The sequence below is a fragment of the Adiantum capillus-veneris genome, chromosome 15 (assembly GCF_014529385.1).
Source record: "Adiantum capillus-veneris isolate H3 chromosome 15, ASM1452938v2, whole genome shotgun sequence".
NCBI classification, from domain to species: domain Eukaryota; kingdom Viridiplantae; phylum Streptophyta; class Polypodiopsida; order Polypodiales; family Pteridaceae; genus Adiantum; species Adiantum capillus-veneris.
The window spans coordinates 128,399,920-128,420,317 of record NC_140945.1 but is presented as its reverse complement, the minus strand read 5'-3'; the positions used below and the strand labels follow the sequence as shown (position 1 = coordinate 128,420,317).

The 20,398-nt window shown below is 41.5% G+C and overlaps 1 protein-coding gene across 1 annotated transcript; it reads right to left on the bottom strand.

Annotated features, from left to right (window-relative positions):
* Positions 1-1,444: 1,444 nt before the first annotated feature.
* On the bottom strand, positions 1,445-1,682 carry LOC147441473 (uncharacterized). Its single transcript, XM_086483727.1, has 2 exons — positions 1,523-1,682; positions 1,445-1,491 (listed from the first exon to the last, which is right to left on the bottom strand). Exons 1-2 carry the CDS (start codon positions 1,680-1,682, stop codon positions 1,445-1,447), a joined length of 207 nt encoding a protein of 68 aa, XP_086339853.1.
* Positions 1,683-20,398: the final 18,716 nt, after the last annotated feature.

The window sequence follows — 20,398 nt, the reverse complement described above, 5'->3', positions numbered from 1 at the left end:
AGTGGTTATAGCCGGTTATGGTTATGCTTTTAGGTTATGGTTATGGTTCGTTATTTTTATGCTTTTAAGTTATGGCTATGCTTTTCAGTTGGTACGGTTGTCTTTCATTGGCCTTAAATCTCATGTGAGATCCTACATGGATAGCATGTAGGAGGCGTATACATGATATGGTTTTTTTTGAAAAGTTTATGTAAAAACAAAGGGAACTCTGCCGAAATTGCTTCGCGCGGGAGCATGGTTGATATTTTGGTGCTGCTCGCTTTCTTGGGCAGAGGGCAGGAAGTCTGGTTGTGGCTGTGTCCATCTTTTAACTAGGCACAGGCCAGGCTACCTGCCCTCTGCCCAAGATTTTTTTTTTCTGCTATGGTCGTCGCTATATGCGTCGCTATGTCCGTCGCTATCCGTGTCGCTAATAGCGACTGGTTTCACAGCGACGCGTATAGCGACGTGCATAGCGACGGGCAGCGTCGATATATGCGTCGATAACACCTGTTTTTGTTGTAGTGTTTATCTGTGGCTTCTGTAGAGTCTTAGGACTATGTTGTCGATTCAATCCTGTATTTGGCTTCTGTTGTTTGCTGAATTTTAGTCGAGATTGGACTCCCCCCCTCCGAGAATGTTCCCTATCTGTAAGAGGTATCTTTCTTATGCCAGATGTGGATATTCTAGCTTTGTCATCTAGCTCATCTGATTGAGCTAGGTCTTTGTGAAGTCGTGCTAACTCAATAGCTGATTTTTCCATTGATTGTACGTGTGTTTGTGTTGGTACGTTTTGTGGTGCATGTGTAGTGTTCTGTACGTGTGACTGTTGTGTTGTGGTACTCATCTGGTTAGATATCATTTCGTCATGTGTCCGTTGCTCAATTTGGTCTTGTGGAGTTGAAGGTGACAAGATGGCATCTTCCATCTATATCATAGCTCTTGTCTCCAATGCGCGTTGCCCATAGTGTCCTAGGAACTGACTCGCTAAATGTCCTTACCCGCGTGACTTGAACCCATCTTTGTCCATCAGAATCTACATAAATTGGATCTTTCCATCTCGTTTCGTGGATCCAATGAAGGGTTATTGGCTCAGGTTGCTTGTTGACTTCTGAAGTGGTTGAAGGCAACTGTCGTTTACACATGGCTTCAAGGAATTCCCTCATGCTGACTATGTCTTCAGATTTTGGCAGATTGATTATAGTAGGCCCCGTCTCTTGAGTGATTTCTCTGTTCTGAGCTACCACTGTATCTGCATTAGAAGCTAAAGATAAGCTCATTATCAAGTGGTAAATATTACCACTTGTCGACACGTATTTGTAACCCAACTTTGAACCATCTTCATGAGCTATGAAGCATTGATCTGGCTCTTCCGTCGCTTGTTGAGGCGTTTCTGCTTTGTACCATCTACCCTCCATATCTCTATAGAGACTGCTACAGTTTTTGTCCTTGTAATTTGACTTTATCAAGTGCACAGTGACTCGACAATTGCTAACCTCTGGAAGATCTTGCCTGTGCAATTTTATTATGTCCAACTCACTACCTGGTTTGAGCTTCATGTACACCGATCCTAAACAATCGTCCATTAGGTTCTTTTGTGAATTAGCCATGTTGGTAGCTTCGTCTACTTCCACAACCTGTATTGTCGGGCTTTTCAAAGCATTTTGCTTGGACTTTAAATAGCGATTGTCTGCATCATCCATGTAGCATGGAAAGTCTTTGAAATGACCTATTGACTCCAACCTGATGCCAACTGATTTGAATGTTATTAATGAGCTTGAAGCTGCATCATAACTGCTTTGATTTGCCAATGTTGCCATTGACTGTGGCTGTTGCATCTGCTGTTCCATTTTTGTTTTCTAGCCTCTCCCACAGGTGACCAGTGGTTTTCCTAATTCAAAGCTTTCTGCTAGGCTTAGCTATGATCTCGACGATCTGATTTACCTGTATAGTTGTAGCACTAGTTGGCAAGATACTTACCACTGTACTGCAACGACTACTCGCCTTTGTGATACCTCGATTCCAGTCGATTGAGCGATGAAATTTGCTCTTAATCTGCAAAATTGTAGATTAGCAAAGCACTTTTGACTTGAACTAAAACGACCTCAATTTACCTGTTGACAACACACTTTATATGGCTTTTAATTTAAATTAAACCACCACGCAGGTGACCATAGGTCATCTGACTTCTGAAGTGTATCTGTCCACAACTTTTGCTTTTCTGGCCTCACTGTTACTCTTATCCCTGGCACACTCAATTTTTTCGCTTCAATTTGCTCTTTTGATGACTTGCATGGACAGTTCTGCCTGGCAATGCTCAATTTCCGGTCTCCTTATGGCCACTACCAGTTACTGCAGCAAAATTTCGTTGTCAATTGAATCTTGCTTATCGCTGTTAGAGGAATACTTCGAAGCTGCCGTTTGGCCTCCCTCGTGTGTGATGGCAGCAAATATAGCAACTCAGTGGGAGATGTGTGAATCACCTCCTATTCGAATACTTGAAGCCCTCTTTTCCTTTTGTTTCTGCCGTCAGAGATTTCATTAAGTCGATGACGCTCGTGTGTTGTGGGTTTGTTATTTCCTCGTTTTCCAGCGCAGTGCGGGTCCCTACTTCCCAGCTGTCCCTTCCGATTCCGAGGCACTGTAGAGTGTGTGTGTGATGTCGTATTTGTAATCGATGCGCGTTTGTGCTAGCGTGTGTGTATGAGCACGCGTGCGTGTATGCGTATATGTGTATTCTTGTGAGCGCGGTGCTTGTTGACGGCTTGTCGAGGCGGGGTGGGAAGGAGGGTTTGTATTTTATTTTTTATCTATTTTTTATTTTTATTTTTATTTTTATTGTTTTTAATGGGCGTCTACGATGACTGCGTGTGTTTGTGTTGTGTTAGCTACGCGTATGGCGAGTCCGAGTGTATGTGTATGTGTGAATGAGCTCTTGTTTGTTTTTTGTTTTTTCTTCTTTTTTTTCTTTAAAAAGTAAAAATTAAAGCTATTGTGTGTGTGTGTGAGCGTGAAGCAGTGGGCACGATGGCGGGCAAAGGGTGAGGGAGGGAGAGTGTGTTGTGTATGAGTGTGTGCGTGTGTAAGTGTTCATGTGTGTGTTGTTTGGAGGTTCCATTACCCAGGCTGTAGCGCATTCGAGACAGCCGACTGGCAGCTTTTGCTTGTGCAGGGCATGCAACCAATTTGCAGGTGTGTGTCACTAGTGTGTGTTGTTTGGACAGAGCCGTCATGGGCAGCCAAGGTGGGCCAGGGATCTCGAGCAAGGCGGGGTGGGCGATAGAGTGTGAGTAGTGTGTGTGTGTGTTTGGTCAACAAAGCATGCTTTTTGAGCGCAATGATGCACCCGGCTGAGCCCGCTTCTGCTGCGTGTGCGTTTATTGTTTCGACGAGGTAGGCCTGCAACAGAAAATGGGTGTGTGAGTGAGAGAGAGAGAGAGTTGCAAGTTGCTAGCTGCCACTCTTGGCGACTGCATAATTTCAGTGAGCAGGGCTGGCTCAGCTACGAAGTGTTAACTTCTTGCAAGGAAAAGCAGTTTGGTTGGACTGTAGCGAGTAAGCAGGGCTAGTGGGCTATCTGTACAGTTGAAGACCAGCAATGTGTGTGTGTGTGTGTGTGTGTGTGTGTTTAAAGCCAAGTCAAGTGGGCCGAAGGGAAGTGCGCAGCAGGCGGCAAGGGAGGTGCGCAGCCGGCACAGCAAGGGTACGCGAGCGCGTTCATAGCATGACTTGGGCCAGCTGTGAATGCGTAGGACACTAGGCTGGCAGCAACAACTGCATAGGAGGTCTAGGCTAAGAGCACGTAGGATAACTTGGCCACAGTGCGCGCGTAGGAGGTCTAGGGGCAGGAGGCGTAGGATGTCAAGCTAGCAATGATTGAGTAGGAAGGTAGGTCAGGTCCGAGTGAATCACAGCGAGATTAAAGCCGGCGGGCGGCCAGCTTCGTCAATGCTGCGAGACAGGTGAGTTAAAAAAAAAAACCAAAAATAAGAAAAACACACAAATAAATTAAAAAAAACTCACATAAATCAAAACATATATACAAAAACACACAAAAATGCAAAAATTACATTAAAAATTCCAAGAATCATACAATAATTCAAAGAATAAAAAAAATAAAAAACACTTACAAAAATAAATTAATAAAATACACAAATAATAAAAAAAATACCAAAATGAAAACCAATAATAAATAAAAAACACCAAAAAATCTAAAAAACACTCAAAAAATCAAAACTTGCACAAAATTACTAAAAAGCACAAAAAATATTAAAAACACACAAAAATAATTCTAAAAAGAAAACACAAAACAATCACCAAACACAAACAAAAATAGAAAAACACAGAAAAATAATAAAATACACCAATATAAATTAAAAAAAATCAAATCTTATCAAACAAAAAACCTAAAAATATAAAAAAAATTAAACTAGCACGCAAAAACACTCAAAAACCTGGCACTCCACAATTCACCCGAATTAAGCGATTTATCAATTTTCTTAGCATACTTAGAACATTTGAGTGAAAATTAGCAAAAAAATTGCCAAAAATTACCAAAAATTTGTCAAAAATTACTAGAAAATTCCCAAAATTTCTAGATCAGCCCACCGACCTGAACATTTGCAATCAAGCAATCGAAACATCGAAATTGATCACTTATTTAATCAAAATCACACGAAACATCATTCTTTAAGCACACAAATCGTCTCGAAACTGCGCTTAGATGAACACAAAAATCACCCTCTCTTGCACGATGACTAATCGCACTCAAAAACAACATTTTGCATCAATTAAAAATCAATTCGAGCATCCAAATCTCAAATTTAATCAATCATTAACGCGCTTTCTGCTTCAAATCATGCACATAAGCATACATAACCAAATTTGACCAAATTCCGACAGCATTTCGGCATCACAACGGAATTAGAAAAACATAACCATAGCTCATTGACGAACATAAGCAATCACATGCTTCTCATAAGAAAATTGGACTCCAAAACAGCCCCAAATTACCCCAAATTAGGCACTTCCGCCTACACTCAAGCGGGCATAAACCGCACCTAGTTTTGCATTTGATGAATGCACTTGGTTCATGAACCAAACCTGCACATAAAATAAAAAAATTAGCATTAATTTCAGCACCTTAATTAGCCACAAACTTAGCGATTAAGCACTTGATTAGTGCCCAACACACTAGTGTGTGTGTGTGTGTGTGTGTGTGTGTGTGGCTCCCGTAAAATCACCTACACACAACCAACAAAAATATCAATGTGTAGCATTGTTTAGCATGAATGTAAACATATAATCATCATGGACATGCATCAATTAATCAATCCAAATCAGCACTTTGCAAAATGCCCAAATAAATAGTGAAAAATTAGTGAATGAAATTAGTGAAAATTAGTGATTAATAGGTGATTTCGGCTACGATTTGTGCACAAATGGAGTAGGATATGAGTGTGTGGATCACATAGGCATGTTGTCCCTACACCCAACTCACTTTGTACTTGTGTGTAGCACAAAAAACATTTATCAATCAACGGAAAATTAGCATCAAAGCTAGGGAAAATTAGTGAATTTTATGGTCAAAATTAGTGATCAAAATCAAGAACTAATGATGTGTGTGGGTTGTTTTGTGATGTTCTAAGCATAATCAATGCTAACCCAAGCACTAATCACACTAAAAACCACTCAATTAATCAACACACCTAATCTAAAAACTAACAAAATTAAAAAAAATTAGGGAAATTAGTGTCTCCTAATCACACCAATGGCACCTCTAGCTTAGGCAATCGCTCCCTGGCAGCGACGCCAATGTTGGGACGTCATCCTAGCATAGGGAGGACATCAACATAATGTCAATCCGAGGAGTAGGATCCGGCTAGGGCATGGAAACACACAATTGGCTTGTGCGTGTCAAATGGAGGATTAGAAGGTGAAACCTACACACAAAGAAAGCTACGGAGCGGGTATGATGTTGCTACGAGGAATGAGCACACTACTTACTCTACCATTCGGCCTAATCTCTCACACACAAGCTTAATCACGCACTACTCTCTAATCAATCACTAATCTGACTCTAATCAAGCACACAATGAGCATAGAATAGCATAGAATGACCACACCGGGCACCAACAGTCTACACAAGCCTACACACACTTAGTAGCATGATTAAACAAGAGGAAAATATGAAAAAAGAGAGAGATTAATCAACAAATCATCCACTAATCTTTGATCAATCAAGCATTGATTACACCATGAGCAAATGAGAGAGAAGAGGTTAGAGTTTAGCTATTGGCATGAGGCCGAATCGTCCATGCACGCGCGTAGAAAGCTCAAGGACTCCATAGCCATCCCCTTCTTCACAAAGCTTATCTCAAGTGAGTAAGAGTCCCCTTTCACATTGTGTGTTTTGAGTTATATACTCTCTAGGCTTTTTAGAAGTGGCCGGGCACCCAAATGGCCAAACTCACTTAATCTGCTATCTGCACTGCCTAGGATCTAAATATAGCTCAATGTTTACAACTTGGAACTCTTGATGAGCCCAAAACATAATTACAACCCGCATTTGCGATCATTTGACAGAAAATCCTAAAACTTAAGTGACCTTCAATTGTGATCGTAACTCCATAGATAGTCATCAATTCCAACTCTTATCTGCATCTGTTGCTTGTACTTGCTTCATCTTTATCTTTACTTCGCATCCGCATCATCTGGCTTCGTTAGCATTTACTAAAAATAGTAAATAGCATCTTTGACTGGCCCGTTTGGCCATTGTTGACTTAGCCGCCAAACATATAGGATGGCCACAAGACTTTTCAAGGATGGGGGTGATCACCATTAATTCACCCCTACAATGTTACAAAACCATATAATATGGTATGGGTGGTCAATACCCATATTATGCGCTAAAATGTGACTTTTGAGCCATACGATCCATTTTAGCGCATAGTATGGGTCGGGACTACCCAAACTATATTGGATGGCCACAAGAATTTGCACAAGTGGGGAAGAGTATATTTTTTTCACCCTCACAAATTTTCCCAGCCATCTGATATGGTATGGGCAGTCAAGGCCCATACTATGTGCTAAAATGAGATATATGGCTCATACAACAAATTTTAGCACATAGTATGGGTTGAGACCTCTCAAACCATATTGGATGGCCTTAAGACTTTGCATGGGCTGGGTTAAGTACTATTTTCTCACTTGTGAAAAGTCTCGTACCTATTCAATATGGTTTGGGTGGTCAAAGACCATACTATGGGCTAAAATGAACGGTATGACCATACAACCCATTCTTGCGCATAGTATGGTTCAAGACCACCCAAACCATATTGGATTGCCATAAGAATTTGCATGGGTGGGGGTGAGCTCTCTTCTCCCATCCCTAGAATGTCTCACAGCCATCCGATATGGTATGGGATACCAAGGCCCATAATATGTGCTAAAATGGGTCGTATGAGACATACGGTTCATTTTAGCACATAGTATGGTTCATGACCGCCCAAACCAGCCACAAGACTTTCCACGGGTGGGGGTGAGAACCATTAGTTCACCCCTGTAATGTTACACAATTATCCGATATGATATAGGCAGTTAAAGCCCATACTATGTGCTAAAATGGGATATATGGCTGATACAACCCATTTTAGCGCATAGTATGGGACTTGACCGCCCATACCATATCGGATGAATGTGCAACTTTACATGGGTGGAATAATAGTGCTCACTCCCATCCGTGAAATTTTTCACAGCCATCCAATATGGTTTGCCCGGCCTTGACTGAAAGGCCCCTGGTGGAACTGCCTTAAGAATGAACCTCCCAACCTCCCATTAAATAGCCCCTTGGGCCTCATTCCCTATCCACACTTGCAGTCGGCCCCTTGGGCCTGGTCCTTGACCACCGGGCATTGCCCTTGGCATGATAATGCATTAATCCCCCCTTGGAGAAGTGTTTTCATCCTTGAAAACACAAGTGATAGTATCTTTGTAAGAACACTAATGTTTTCTTGATTGGCTCCCATACGCGGGCCAATTGTCCATAGGACCGATACTTGGTGCAGTGAGGAGGTTCAATGAAACCAAGAACAACAGCTTGATTTTCAACATTGTTTTCCTTTTGCAACCACTTGTATCTAACCAGTTTGCAGCCTTTCTGAAGCTACTGGAAAAAACCTTGGTGCAACTTTTCATGAAGTTGTGAGCTAGATTTCCAACTCGCGTGAGTATCTTAAAAAGCTCATAGCTACTAAGAAGTAGAATATGGGGTGTCCTTATGGAAGACTTCGGAACATTTTGGAACACACAGAACTACATGTTCACCCCTAATGAAGGTTACCTGCCAAGTCAGCACACCTGTTAAGTCTTGACTTATGAAACTATTGAAAGGGTATCAAACCCCACCACAACAGGTGTTCAAAGTTGAAAACCTTACTCAAGAAAATTCTAGAATAGGGAGAGAATGGTCCATTCAGAATGCGTTGTGCTAATGTATGCTCTTAGCAGATTCTTTAGCAGAAAATACTTGTAAGCTGCCCATCCAACACGGGATGAATAGCAGTAGTAAGAGTGAGGTGGTTTCCCCTAACCACTTACAGATAGTCTTCCATGATTGACGATAAACTATGACTCAACCATTGAGTATCCAACCATATATTTGATATGGATTGGAGACAACCAACTAGGTCGAAAGCGGGTTGGACTGGAGTAAGCTCATAGAGTTTAGACCATCCAACCACAGACACCCATCTTGAGCCAGTACCTAATTTGGAGCATCTTTGTCTTAGATAATCTCCCAGAGAGGTTGATAGTAGCAACTAAGACAAAATGAGGAGGGATAGATTTGCCAAGGGATGTCAAAATCACAAAGCAAAACTTTGGGTGAATAGAGCATATCAAGGAGATTCTAAACTTGAAGTTTGGGCAAATTCTAAGCTTAGAGATATCATATGCGTATGCAGTCTCCAAGCATAGATAGGGGCCAGACAAAGATTTTAACCAGCCAAGAGCCTTCCTTGTGACCCTAGGATCCCATCTATCCTTTTAGACTAGTGCATAGAGGGAATCAAGTCCTTATATACAGATGTTTGGTTGAGATTAACCCTCTAGTTATACCGGCCAACACCGTAGAGCACTTAAGTGAGAATCACTAGTTTGGCAAAAAATTGCAGAGTCAAAATTTTGTACAAATCGCCAAAACTAGAGATCCTGCAAGTTGATGATCATTTTGGAGTGCAAAGTACTTTACAAGTTGAGAAAGCGGTTGGAAAGCAAATCAGAGCAAAGAGCAATTAAAGCATACTTCTAAGGTAAGAGGTTTGTATTGATAGTTGTGTGTGCGAAAGATTTTATGAATTTGAGATCTAGTAGGTGTCTTAAAAGAGACCGAAGAGTGATAGGAGATCTGGTTAGCTTAGTGTCGACTAAAGAGAGTGTAAACCAAGCAAGAATAGATTCGCTATCACCAATCATAGAAGAGGGTAGTGATATTGATACCTCTTCTGAAGGATCATATCAGTGGATGGCTAACCAACAACTTGGAGGTTTCCAACAGCAAAAGACTATGGCAGGTAGCACCTCCCAAAAACCCTTAAATATAGCAAAATACCCGGCAATCTTCCTAAAGGGAACAAATGGCCATGGAACCCTAATGTATGCTGATGTTCAAGGACGATAATGCATCTGTATTGAAGAACAGACAGTGAGAGGATTGACAGTAATCATGGTAACCGACGATGGTGATAGGTTTTGCGATGAGAAGGGAAACCACTATCTCATCGTCAAAGACCCAAAAAAATACAATCAGTATGGAGACAACATAGAAAATGGGAAGATGGTTATGGAGACTCGAGAATTACCTCGACTAAACTCACTCTTTCTGGAGCCTTCTACATTCATGACAAGAGAGTAGAGAGAATGACTTCAATTCAGGAATATATTGGGATTTACAAGCACAAGGAGGGAAGATTCACCTCTTACTACGGTGCATGGAACCCCATGTGAATAAATTTAGCATAGACAAAGTCTTGTACTTGGTTTTGTATGATTTTGTAACTGGAACCCATATTATTTTTGTTGATAAGTACGCATGAGAATATGAGCCAACTCACCCAGAAGATGCAGGGAGAGTGATAACTCTAGAACTTTTGGTGCCAGCTTTGGAAGAGAAGCAAAAGCCCATAGAAACCCCTAGAAAGTCTACAAATCCCTTTTCGGATGATTATGACACCACATCACAATCACATATACAGCCATTCCCAAACCCGCATAACTCACAAACATCGTCGTTATCATTTCAAGCATGGGTCGAGCAGTTTGCAACACCAGACCTGAACATGAAAGAGGGTGATATCAAGCCATGTCAAGGATAGAAGCTTTGTCAAAATCACCACTCCATCAACAATAACAGGATGAGAGTAGAAAGAGAATGCCAAATCCGACACAAACTAAAGCACCACATCGAGAATAAGAATGAGAAGAAAGGGTCCGAGCAGAGGAATGACAACTTGCTAGACCAATCAAGAATTATGCATTAGGAGCACCCCTGGGGGAGGAACATGTACCCTATCATAGGCCAGAAAGGGCTCATAGAGGAGGAATGGGAGATCCTATGTTTAGAATGATGAATCACTAGAGGATCAGACCTTCTCAAGCTCAAAAATGAAAAATGTTCTAGAAATAGGGATCCAAGGGATCATGTGGCAGCATTTGTGCATGTCATTAAAGTTGAGGACATCCTTGACTTTCCGATGTAGCTCACAGGTTTTGGGTTAACTCTAGAGAAGGATTCTACCACCTGGTTTGATTCTGTTGAACGTAGAGATTTTGAGTCCATGGAGGAGGTATTTGATGAGTTTATTAAGGAATTCTCTCAAAGAGATAGCTCATAATACATTCTTGCAAATCCATAAATTCAAGCAAAAAGAAGGAGAATTGATAAGAGAAGTGGACTTAAGCCTGAACCGCTATGTAAAATTTTGCCATGTGGAAGAGTTACCAACAAAGTCTAGACTCATGTTGATATTTAGCCAAGGACTGAGGAATGCGAGCCTTCAAAAGTGTATACATGTGAAGAGGAGCACAACACTGAATGAGTTGACCAAAGAAGCTCTATATCTAGAAAACTGTGTTGTCTACAAGGAAGGTGACTATAAGGATTTAAATGATGATTCGTCATCATAGCAAAGTGGATCAAAGTGCACAAAATTAGCACAAAAGAGCGAAGTAGTTGTAAGTCAGCAGAAACTTATTGAAGAAGTTCTCAAAAGGATAAGCCCATTTGCTAAGTCCCAAGCTAAGCAACCCAAGTGGTGTGCCGTCCAGCAAAAATGGACTAATCATGGGACGTAAGAGTGTTACTACAACAAGGGATATGTGAGAGAGCGACAATATGCCCCACCAGCCTAGGTAGCACCTCCTCAATTACCACCAATGCCTAGGTATACAACACGAAATTTGCCAGAACCAGTAGGGATCGAACATCCACAACCAGTTTTGGGGCAACAAGCACCTCTGCCAGGAGCAAGACTGGTGGGCATTAGGTATGCACCCACTATAAAGGAATTGGAGGAGCAAGCCTTAGTGCCTATGCCTACATATTACAAAGAGCCAAGTGGATATGTGGCTAGTCCAGCATATTATCCACCCAAAGAGCCAAAAGCACCAGAACCTTGGAGCATGATTGGAAATGTTGGATAAAAAACAACAGCTCATGCTGTAGGAGAAGGTAGATATAGTTTGAACCAGCACACATTGTTGTTCATAGCCAATGGTGGCTTCCCATGACAAAGGCCTACCTACAACAGAGAGCGGCTTTAGGTTTTGATGACTGATAAAAAAGGCATCTCTCATAGCTTAAATTGGCCATTTAGGGAAAAGAGTGGGAGTTGATTGATTAAATGAGTTAGAAAGCAGAGTGTAGCATATAGCTATTTTCTACGAGAAAAGGTTTATTATTCCAAAAGGAGGAGATAAGCTAAAAGGAGTGCTAGGGAACATTCCTAAGGCTCTAGTGAAACCAAAGGACTTAAAAAAGAGGGTTTGCATATGCTTCCAAATTTTGGGGTAAAGGTGTTGTGCCTTACCTCAGACTTGGCACTGTATCCAGCCACCCATTGATTCACCTTATTCATCATAAATATACAAGCAATAAGGAGCACTCTTGTATACTTCTACTGAGAGGTTTCTCCATCCACTCTATGTGTTCTCTCTCTCTCTCTCTCTCTCTCTCTCTCTCTCTCTCTCTCTCTCTTTTTCTCCCTCTCCACATATGAACCACACTCACACACTGTTCAACTGGTATCAGAGTGCACGTTGATGGCAGGGAGCATGGCAATGTCAAGAGCTTTGAGGCAATAACTTGCTTTCTCTTGGTGGTGGAGAGATCAAGAAATCTTGGAAGCTTTGTGAGAATGCAATGGGAGCAATGGGAGCCGGTGAACTCAATTGAGAGTGATGTATGCTCTTTCGGAAACTCAAAAGAGAGTGTGGAAGTTAGTGTGTAGGTGAAGGTTCCCTAAAAACTATGTGTGCACAACAACACTCCCTTGCAAATCAATTTTCTCCTCATAGATTGCAGATATGAAAATTTTGTCCATGGCACCCCTTTATTTTGAAGTGATTTACAACTTTGCAGGAGAAAGTTTTTGCAATTCCTTAACATTTTTCTAATATTCAGCTTAGACTGGATATATATAAGACATTTTAGGTTTTCTAATTTGTGCAATGTGCAAGTATGATGCACTTTTGAAGGTATGATAGGTGCTCAAAGTTGTGTGCATAAATTCTGAGGTTGAAGATGCAATTTAGGCTTATGTAGAGCTTGAGATTTGAGGTTTTTTGGTAGATTGGGTAAAGAAAAAGTGGGTAGATTGTAGCATTTCAAATTGCAACATTGATTTCTTGATAGTGACACCTCTGTCCACTAGTAGAAGAGGCATGTCATGAACATTTCAAGATCGACATCGACTCAACCTCTTCCCCAAGTTGTATGTGCATCTTTGATTCATTAAAGATCACTTATGAGTTGCAAATAACTTTCTGAGATTCTGGGTGCCAGAGACATAACCCATCTCTCCATCTACACCATAGCCAATTAAGATGTATTTGTGTGATTTGGGATCCAACTTCTTTCTAAGATTTTTAGGCACATGTGATGGCTCTTAATAGCTTCTTCCAAAAACTCTTGAGCTCAATTTGCCATAGATAGCATGGAAGTGACTCTCTCTTGAATAGTTCTCAGTGTGAAGCTCATCGGGAAGAGGGAAACGCCGGGAAAGGAGAACACTACAACCTTCGACTCTCATACCAATTGAAGAGTGCATGGTGCATGCAGAGTGTGAGGGAGAAGAAAAGTAGACAAAGAGTGTTGATGGAGTTCTCAATGTGAGGATTTGAATGCCTCACTACTTCTTATTGTTCTATATTATCAAAAGAATAGATAAGGTTAATACAATGAATGTGATTAGTGTTTGGCCAATTGGCCCAAACCCTAACCATGCTCTAATACCACTTGAAGAGTGCGTAGTGCGTGCAACGTGTGAGGGAGAAGAAGAGAAAACACTGACTATTGGTGGATCTCTCAATGAGGATTTGAATGGCTCACTACTCCTTATCATTATATATGATTAAAAGAATAGATAAGGTTAGTACAATTAGTGTGACAAGTTTCCAACTAACATTTAACACTACAAAGGCTATTACAACCAAGTTTGCATAGATTTCATCAGTGTTTGGGCGTCATCTACATGTTGAGACTCAACCTAGCAACTGCAATGGGAGCATTTATAGTAGGGGTTTTCAATCGCACGATGACTAACACTAGCATGATGCATTGTGAAACTATGAAGACCATAAAGAGATGTGTGTGGGATTTGCATGTAGGCTCTAGCATGGATTTTCATGCTCGCCTATCACTAGAGCTGATACGATTGCATGTAGATTGAGTGAATGAGACAATGGGCATATGTTGAGATAGTCTCTCACTTATTTTCTTGTACATACTAGTATTTTAGCTAGTAGCACTCACTTATCAGTAGAATCACCTTTAAGTGGGAGGTTGTTAGGGTAAAGGCAATGTGCCTTACCTAGGGCTAGTGGACATTGTATTCGGTCGCCCAATGTTTTACCTTATTTATTGTACATATGCAAGCAATAAGGAGCACTCTCATATACTTTTGGTGAGAGGTTTCTCCAACCACTCTCTCTCTCTCTCTCTCTCTGTCTCTCTCTCTCTCTATCCACACACGCACCGCACTTGCACACACACCCTTCATAAAGGTCTAGAAAAGCCATGCTAGAAAATAGGGAGGAAACTAGTAAGTGGTTCCTCAAGTAGAGGATGAATGTTTGAATATAGGTTTAGAGAAACTAGTAAGTGGTTCCTCAAGTAGAGGATGAATGTTTGAATATAGGTTTAGAGAATGTTTCTATGCACTTTAATGCACATGCATTTGTGCAAAGTTTAGCTTCAAGAATGCTTTTAGGTAAGTAGCATGTGAAAGGACGAAGAAGACAATAAAGCTATCTCAAGAATATTACATCAAGAAGGTACTAGAAAGGTTTGCAATGCAAAATGCAAAACCAGTTTCTACACCTTTGGCTAGTCATTTTAAACTAACGAAGGATATGTGTCCAAAGACACAAGAGGAGATAGCCTATATGTCTAAAGTTCCATATGCTGTAGCGGTAGGTTCTCTAATGTATGCTATGGTCTGGACAAGGCCAGACATTGCACATGCATTGGGAGTTGTGAGTAGGTTCATGGACAACCCAGGTAAAGAGCATTGGCAAGCTGTGAAGTGGATACTTAGATATCTAAAAGGGACAACAACAAATGCTTTGTATTTTGGAGGAACTGATATTTTTCTAGAAGGGTATGTTGATGCAGATATGGCAGGTGACAAAGATACTCAAAGGAGCACTACTGGCTATGTGTTTACGGTTGGAGGCACATCATTAAGCTGGGCTTCAAAGCTGCAGAAAGTGGTTTCACTTTCTACCACGGAAGCATAGTATGTAGCAATGACGGAGGCAAGCAAAGAAATTCTGTGGCTTCACAGATTCTTAGAAGAGCTTGGATTCAAACAAGACAATTGTGTCTTGTACAGTGATAGCCAAAGCGCTATCCATCTTGCGAAGAACTCGGCCTTTCATTCAAGGACAAAGCACATTGAGGTGAGATATCACTTCATACGCACTCTTTTGGAAGAGGGACAGCTAAAGATAGGAAAGGTGCATACAAGTGAAAATCCTGCAGACATGTTTACAAAGGTGGTCAACAAGGAGAAGTTGAGCTTTTGCTCATCTTCAATCGGCATTCAAGGATAAGAAGTCAGAATGGAAAGCAGTCACATGTTTGGTTTGGAGATCAGTCTGCAAGTGGGAGATTGTTAATATGAAGCCTGATTTACCCTTGTAATTTTCTGTGATAAAAGCGCACATTTGTAAGGTCCCCATTATGAGGAGAAGCCATCGTGCGTGAAGGAAAATCACTCCCCAGAAACCAAAATTTTCACGGCCAAAAATCAAGGGCAACTTTAGGGGCCTCGAAGACGGAAGCCCCCGAGACTTTTTTTCCTCGCCGGAATATTCCTTTTTGTCGGAATATTATGGCCGGACGGCGGTCGAAAAGTGGTCGAAAAACAACCGGTCGGTTGGCCGGTGGCCGGTGGTCAGAAGTCAATGGCCGGTGGCCGGTGGCCGAATTCAAAAGCGGATTTGTCTACACAAGGGCGGCCACACATGGGCAGATTGGAAGGTCCGATTTGGAGTTATTCACACAAGGGCGGCTACACATGGCTGCCTCTGGCACCACCGAAGCGCGTCCTCTTAACTGGGGCCATTTCTCACTACTTTAAATGATTAGCTTGGAGAAAGAGCTAAGGTTCACAAGCATCATAACAGTCCAATGGGTAGATTAGTGACATCAATTAATCCCTTCTATATGAGAGTCTAGATTTCTTTCATAAAGCAATCATTAAGGATGGCACATAATCCTATGGGAACCGGCTCTAAGATAATTATTCGGCTTACATGATCAAGAATAATTAGGATTTCACTATTGGAATTACCAGAGAATTGGATTAAGTATGATTAAAATATTTCCTAGCAATTAGATGATGCAGATTTACCCTATGCATATGTGTGAGAAAAACCCAATTCTTAGAGAGTTATTGACGGATTAATTTCTCCTTAATTACGTCTTAATGCATAAGAGAAATGAATTCAATTAAGCTACAATGTTAATGAGTGATTACAATAGTGATTCTCTTCAATCTGCACAAATACTAGCTTATCGATTAATTACTATGCTATCTAGAGAGAGAAGATTCTGATAATTATGCTCTAATCATTAATGGAGAGTGAAGAATGGCTGATAATTCAGCTATGGAATGATGATTACATAATAGAGTACGAATAAGGAGACTTTAGAGAGTAGTCATAGAGATTTTCGGCTAGGAATAGGCATAATGTACGAGAAATTTTCATGGTAGAGAAAGGGATTTTTCAGATGGCATTAATTAAACTGTCATTACCGTGATTAAGAGCTGGTAATCTTCTTGATTTTCTGATCTAATCGAGCTTCTTGAGATGAAAATTCGGCAGCACCTCCCTCCTAGCTTCTTCTTCAATAGGTGTGTGATTCGGCAGCACCTCCCCAATGTATGTGGGTGTGTGTGTATGCACTGTGTGTGTGTGATCATAAGTGTGTGTGTGTGTGTGTGTGCAGGTCTTTAAATAGGCTCCTACAGGCTGAAAATCGATCTGGGTTGCTAAATGCATCTGGGAGCTTCTCCAGTTAAGCGTGGCAAGTCCAGTTCTCTGCCCACCAAATGTCAGGTTGGCTTGGTTAACTGGTTCTGAGACTGAGTTGCAGGCTTGGCAGCTTTCCCAAGACTCCCACAAAGCAAGAGGGTGCCCCCTAGCTGCTAAAGCTGATCTGGAGTGGCCTGGGACCTGTTCCCACACAGTCCCGGGCCCCCGGTGTTTCCCGGACAATTTTGTGAAAAATTGGTTTTAGGCTAAAACGGGCCATACGAGTCGGATTTTGATGCCGTAAATTGCTATACTAAGCTCTAACTAAGACGTACGGGTCTGAGTACCTGCCATATTTAGCAGCCCCCCCCCCCCCCCCCCCCCCCCCCCCCCCCCCCCTCGGGGTCCGAAAGTGCATTTTTTTCAAATTCGGGGTACGGGTGCAGATTTTCGAGACGGTCGAGACTGGACGGTTTGGGTGACCAAAAAATTACTATTTTTAGAAATTTTTCACAAAAATTATTTTAATTCACAGTTTGAAGCTTTATAACATTCTAAACATCATGGCACTGACAGAATCTGGAAAACTGCTAAAAATAGTAACTTATTCCATTGTATTCATTTCGTGGTACAAGGGTGCTCTTGTGATCGGGTCAGAGACCTTACAACCTCCCCAACGTGAAAAATTTGAGATGTCCTCATCTCAAGAATGAGTTTGGGTAATCTTTTAAGAGCGTCGATTCGTCCTCCCAAGTTGCATCTTCTTCAGGGTTATCCTTCCATTTTAGTAGATGCTCCGTGATAGTTCTGTTGCGTAACTTTCTTTCCCTTGTTTCAAGTACATAGTCAGGTTGGAGCTCGAGAACTCCTTGTGTTGGCATGACTATCTGATCTGAGTCCAAGAATTGATCAGGATTGGGAATATAGGGTTTCAGTAAGCTGACATGGAATACATCATGAACCTTCAAGTTTGCAGGTAACTTTAGCTTGTAGGCCTGGTCACTTACAACCTTAACAATCTCAAATGGTCCACAATACCTTGGGCTTAGCTTCTTGTATCTGCCTAGCGATAAATTGCTTTTCTTAGGTCGGACTTGGAGAAAAACCTTATCTCCTTCGTTGAAAGTTCTATCAGTGCGGTTCTTATCTGCATAGTGCTTCTGCCTATCTTGAGCTGCCTGAATGTCCTGGCGAATGGCTCTAGTCTGTGCTTCCATATCTTCTAACATCTTTCTAGAGGCTTCTACTCTAATGGTTGGATCTGAAAAGTTCAGTGGTGCTAAACAGTCCTGTCCATAAAGAGCTTTGAAAGGTGACATTCCAATGCTTCTGTGTTCGGAAGAGTTATAAGCATATTCTACCAAAGGTAGATATTGTAACCACTTCTTTGGTTCTTGTGAAAAATAGGCTCTGAGAATGTCCTCAATGACTTGATTAACTCTTTCAGTTTGCCCATCTGTTTGTGGATGGTATGCTGTACTGAAAGCTAATTGTGACCCAATAGATTGGAAAAGAGAAGTCCAGAATTTTGATGTAAACTTGGCATCTCTATCACTGACAATACGCTTGGGTAGACCATGTAGCCTGAAAATCTCCTTGATGAATACCCGACTAATATCTGAAGCAGTAAAGATTGTCTTTACGGGTATTAGATGAGCCACTTTTGTGAGCATGTCAACAACCACGAAAATAGAATCATAACCTCCTGTAGAAGGTAACCCTGTAACAAAATCCATACTGATGCATTCCCACTTCATCTGGGGTATGTCAAGAGGTTGAAGTTGCCCTAGTAATTTGATCCTTTCGGCCTTTATCCGTTGACAAGAAAGACATTGCCTCACATAGCGAAGTATGTCTCCTTTCATTCCAGACCAGAAATAACTCCTTTTGACGGCGTGAAGAGTTTTAGCATAGCCTGGGTATCTGGATGTAGGGCTATCGTGTGCTTCATATAGAATGGCCTTCTTTAAAGCTGGGTCTCTGGGTACACAGATTCTATGTCTGTAGTAAAGACATCCTCCCATAAGAGAGTAATCTTTAGCTTTAGGCATCTTATTCTGCTGGACTAATGAAGCCATACGTTGGTACTCTGGATCTTCGAGGGATGCTTCTTTGATTCTATCCCAGATAGGGTTATTTGGAATAGAGATAGCTCCGAGAAACGATTTTCGGCTAAGACCATCTGCAACTGCGTTTTCCTTCCCTGGTCTATACTTTATGTCAAGGTCATATTCCTGTAATAGCTCTATCCATCGTCGTTGTCGCATATTGAGGATAGGTTGAGTAAAAATCCATTTTAAGCTCTTGTGGTCTGTAACCAGCTGGAACTTGCGCCCAAGAAGATAATGTCTCCATAACTTTAGCGCATGAATAACTGCTAAAAGTTCCAAGTCATGAGTAGGATAGTTCTTCTCATGATCTCTCAGCTTTCGCGAAGTATATGCCACCGGTCTTCCTTCTTGAGTAAGAACTCCGCCTAGAGCGAATTTGCTAGCGTCGGTCGCTACTTCAAATTCCTTACTGAAGTCTGGAAGTTTTAAAATAGGAGCTGAGACCAAGAATTCTTTTAGCTTAGCAAAGCTAGACTCGTGCTCGGTCTTCCATTCGATCCTCATTCCTTTCTTCAGGAGTTCCGTCAAAGGTACAGCAATACGTGCATAATCCTTGACAAAAATCATGTACCATCCCGTTATTCCAAGAAATCCTCGTACTTCACTGACAGTGGATGGTTGAGGCCAATCAACGATGTCTTTGACCTTATCTGGGTCCATTGAAATCCCTTCAGCCGATATGACAAATCCAAGATAGTTGACCTTTGGTGAGCAAAAAGTGCACTTGCTCTCCTTAGCGTAAAGTTGGTGTTTCCGAAGAAGATCAAGTACTTTGCGAACATGTTCTTCGTGATCTGCCTCATCTTTGGAATAGATCAGAATGTCATCAAATAAAACCAAGACAAAATCATCGAGGTAAGGTCTGAAAATATCCTGCATAAGTCGGTTGAAGCTTGCAGGAGCATTTGTTAGACCAAAAGACATTACTGTGAATTCGTAGTGCCCATACCTAGTATTGAAAGCTGTCTTCGGAATATCTGATTCCTTGATCCTGATTTGGTAATATCCTGACCTTAGATCTATATTTGTAAATATTTTGGCGCCGTGGAGTCTGTCCAAAAGTTCGTCAATCCTTGGAATTGGATACTTGTTCTTGACAGTTACCTGGTTCAGTCCACGATAGTCTATGCATAGCCTTAAGGTCCCATCCTTCTTCTTTTGGAAAAGAACTAGAGCACCCCAAGGAGAAGTACTGGGTCGAATGAATCCTTGCTCAATGAGTTGCCTAAGTTGTTCTTTGAGTTCGATGGCCTCCGAAAGTGACATTTTATAAGGTCTTTTTGAGATAGGTTCACACCCAGGGATAGTCTCAATCTCATGATCTACCTCTCTGTGTGGTGGAAGATTCGTAAGGTCTTCGGGGAATACATCATCATACTCTCTCAACCAGTTTGGTCGAAGTGAGGTATCTGATTGGTCCACCTTGTTAAGTTTAACTGCATATATTTGCTGACCCTTCCTTAGTCCCTTCAAAAGTCTGCTGGCCTTAACTAGAGTAGCCTTAGGTCTCCCATTTTCCCCCTGGATTAAGGCTTCATTACCCAAGTTAT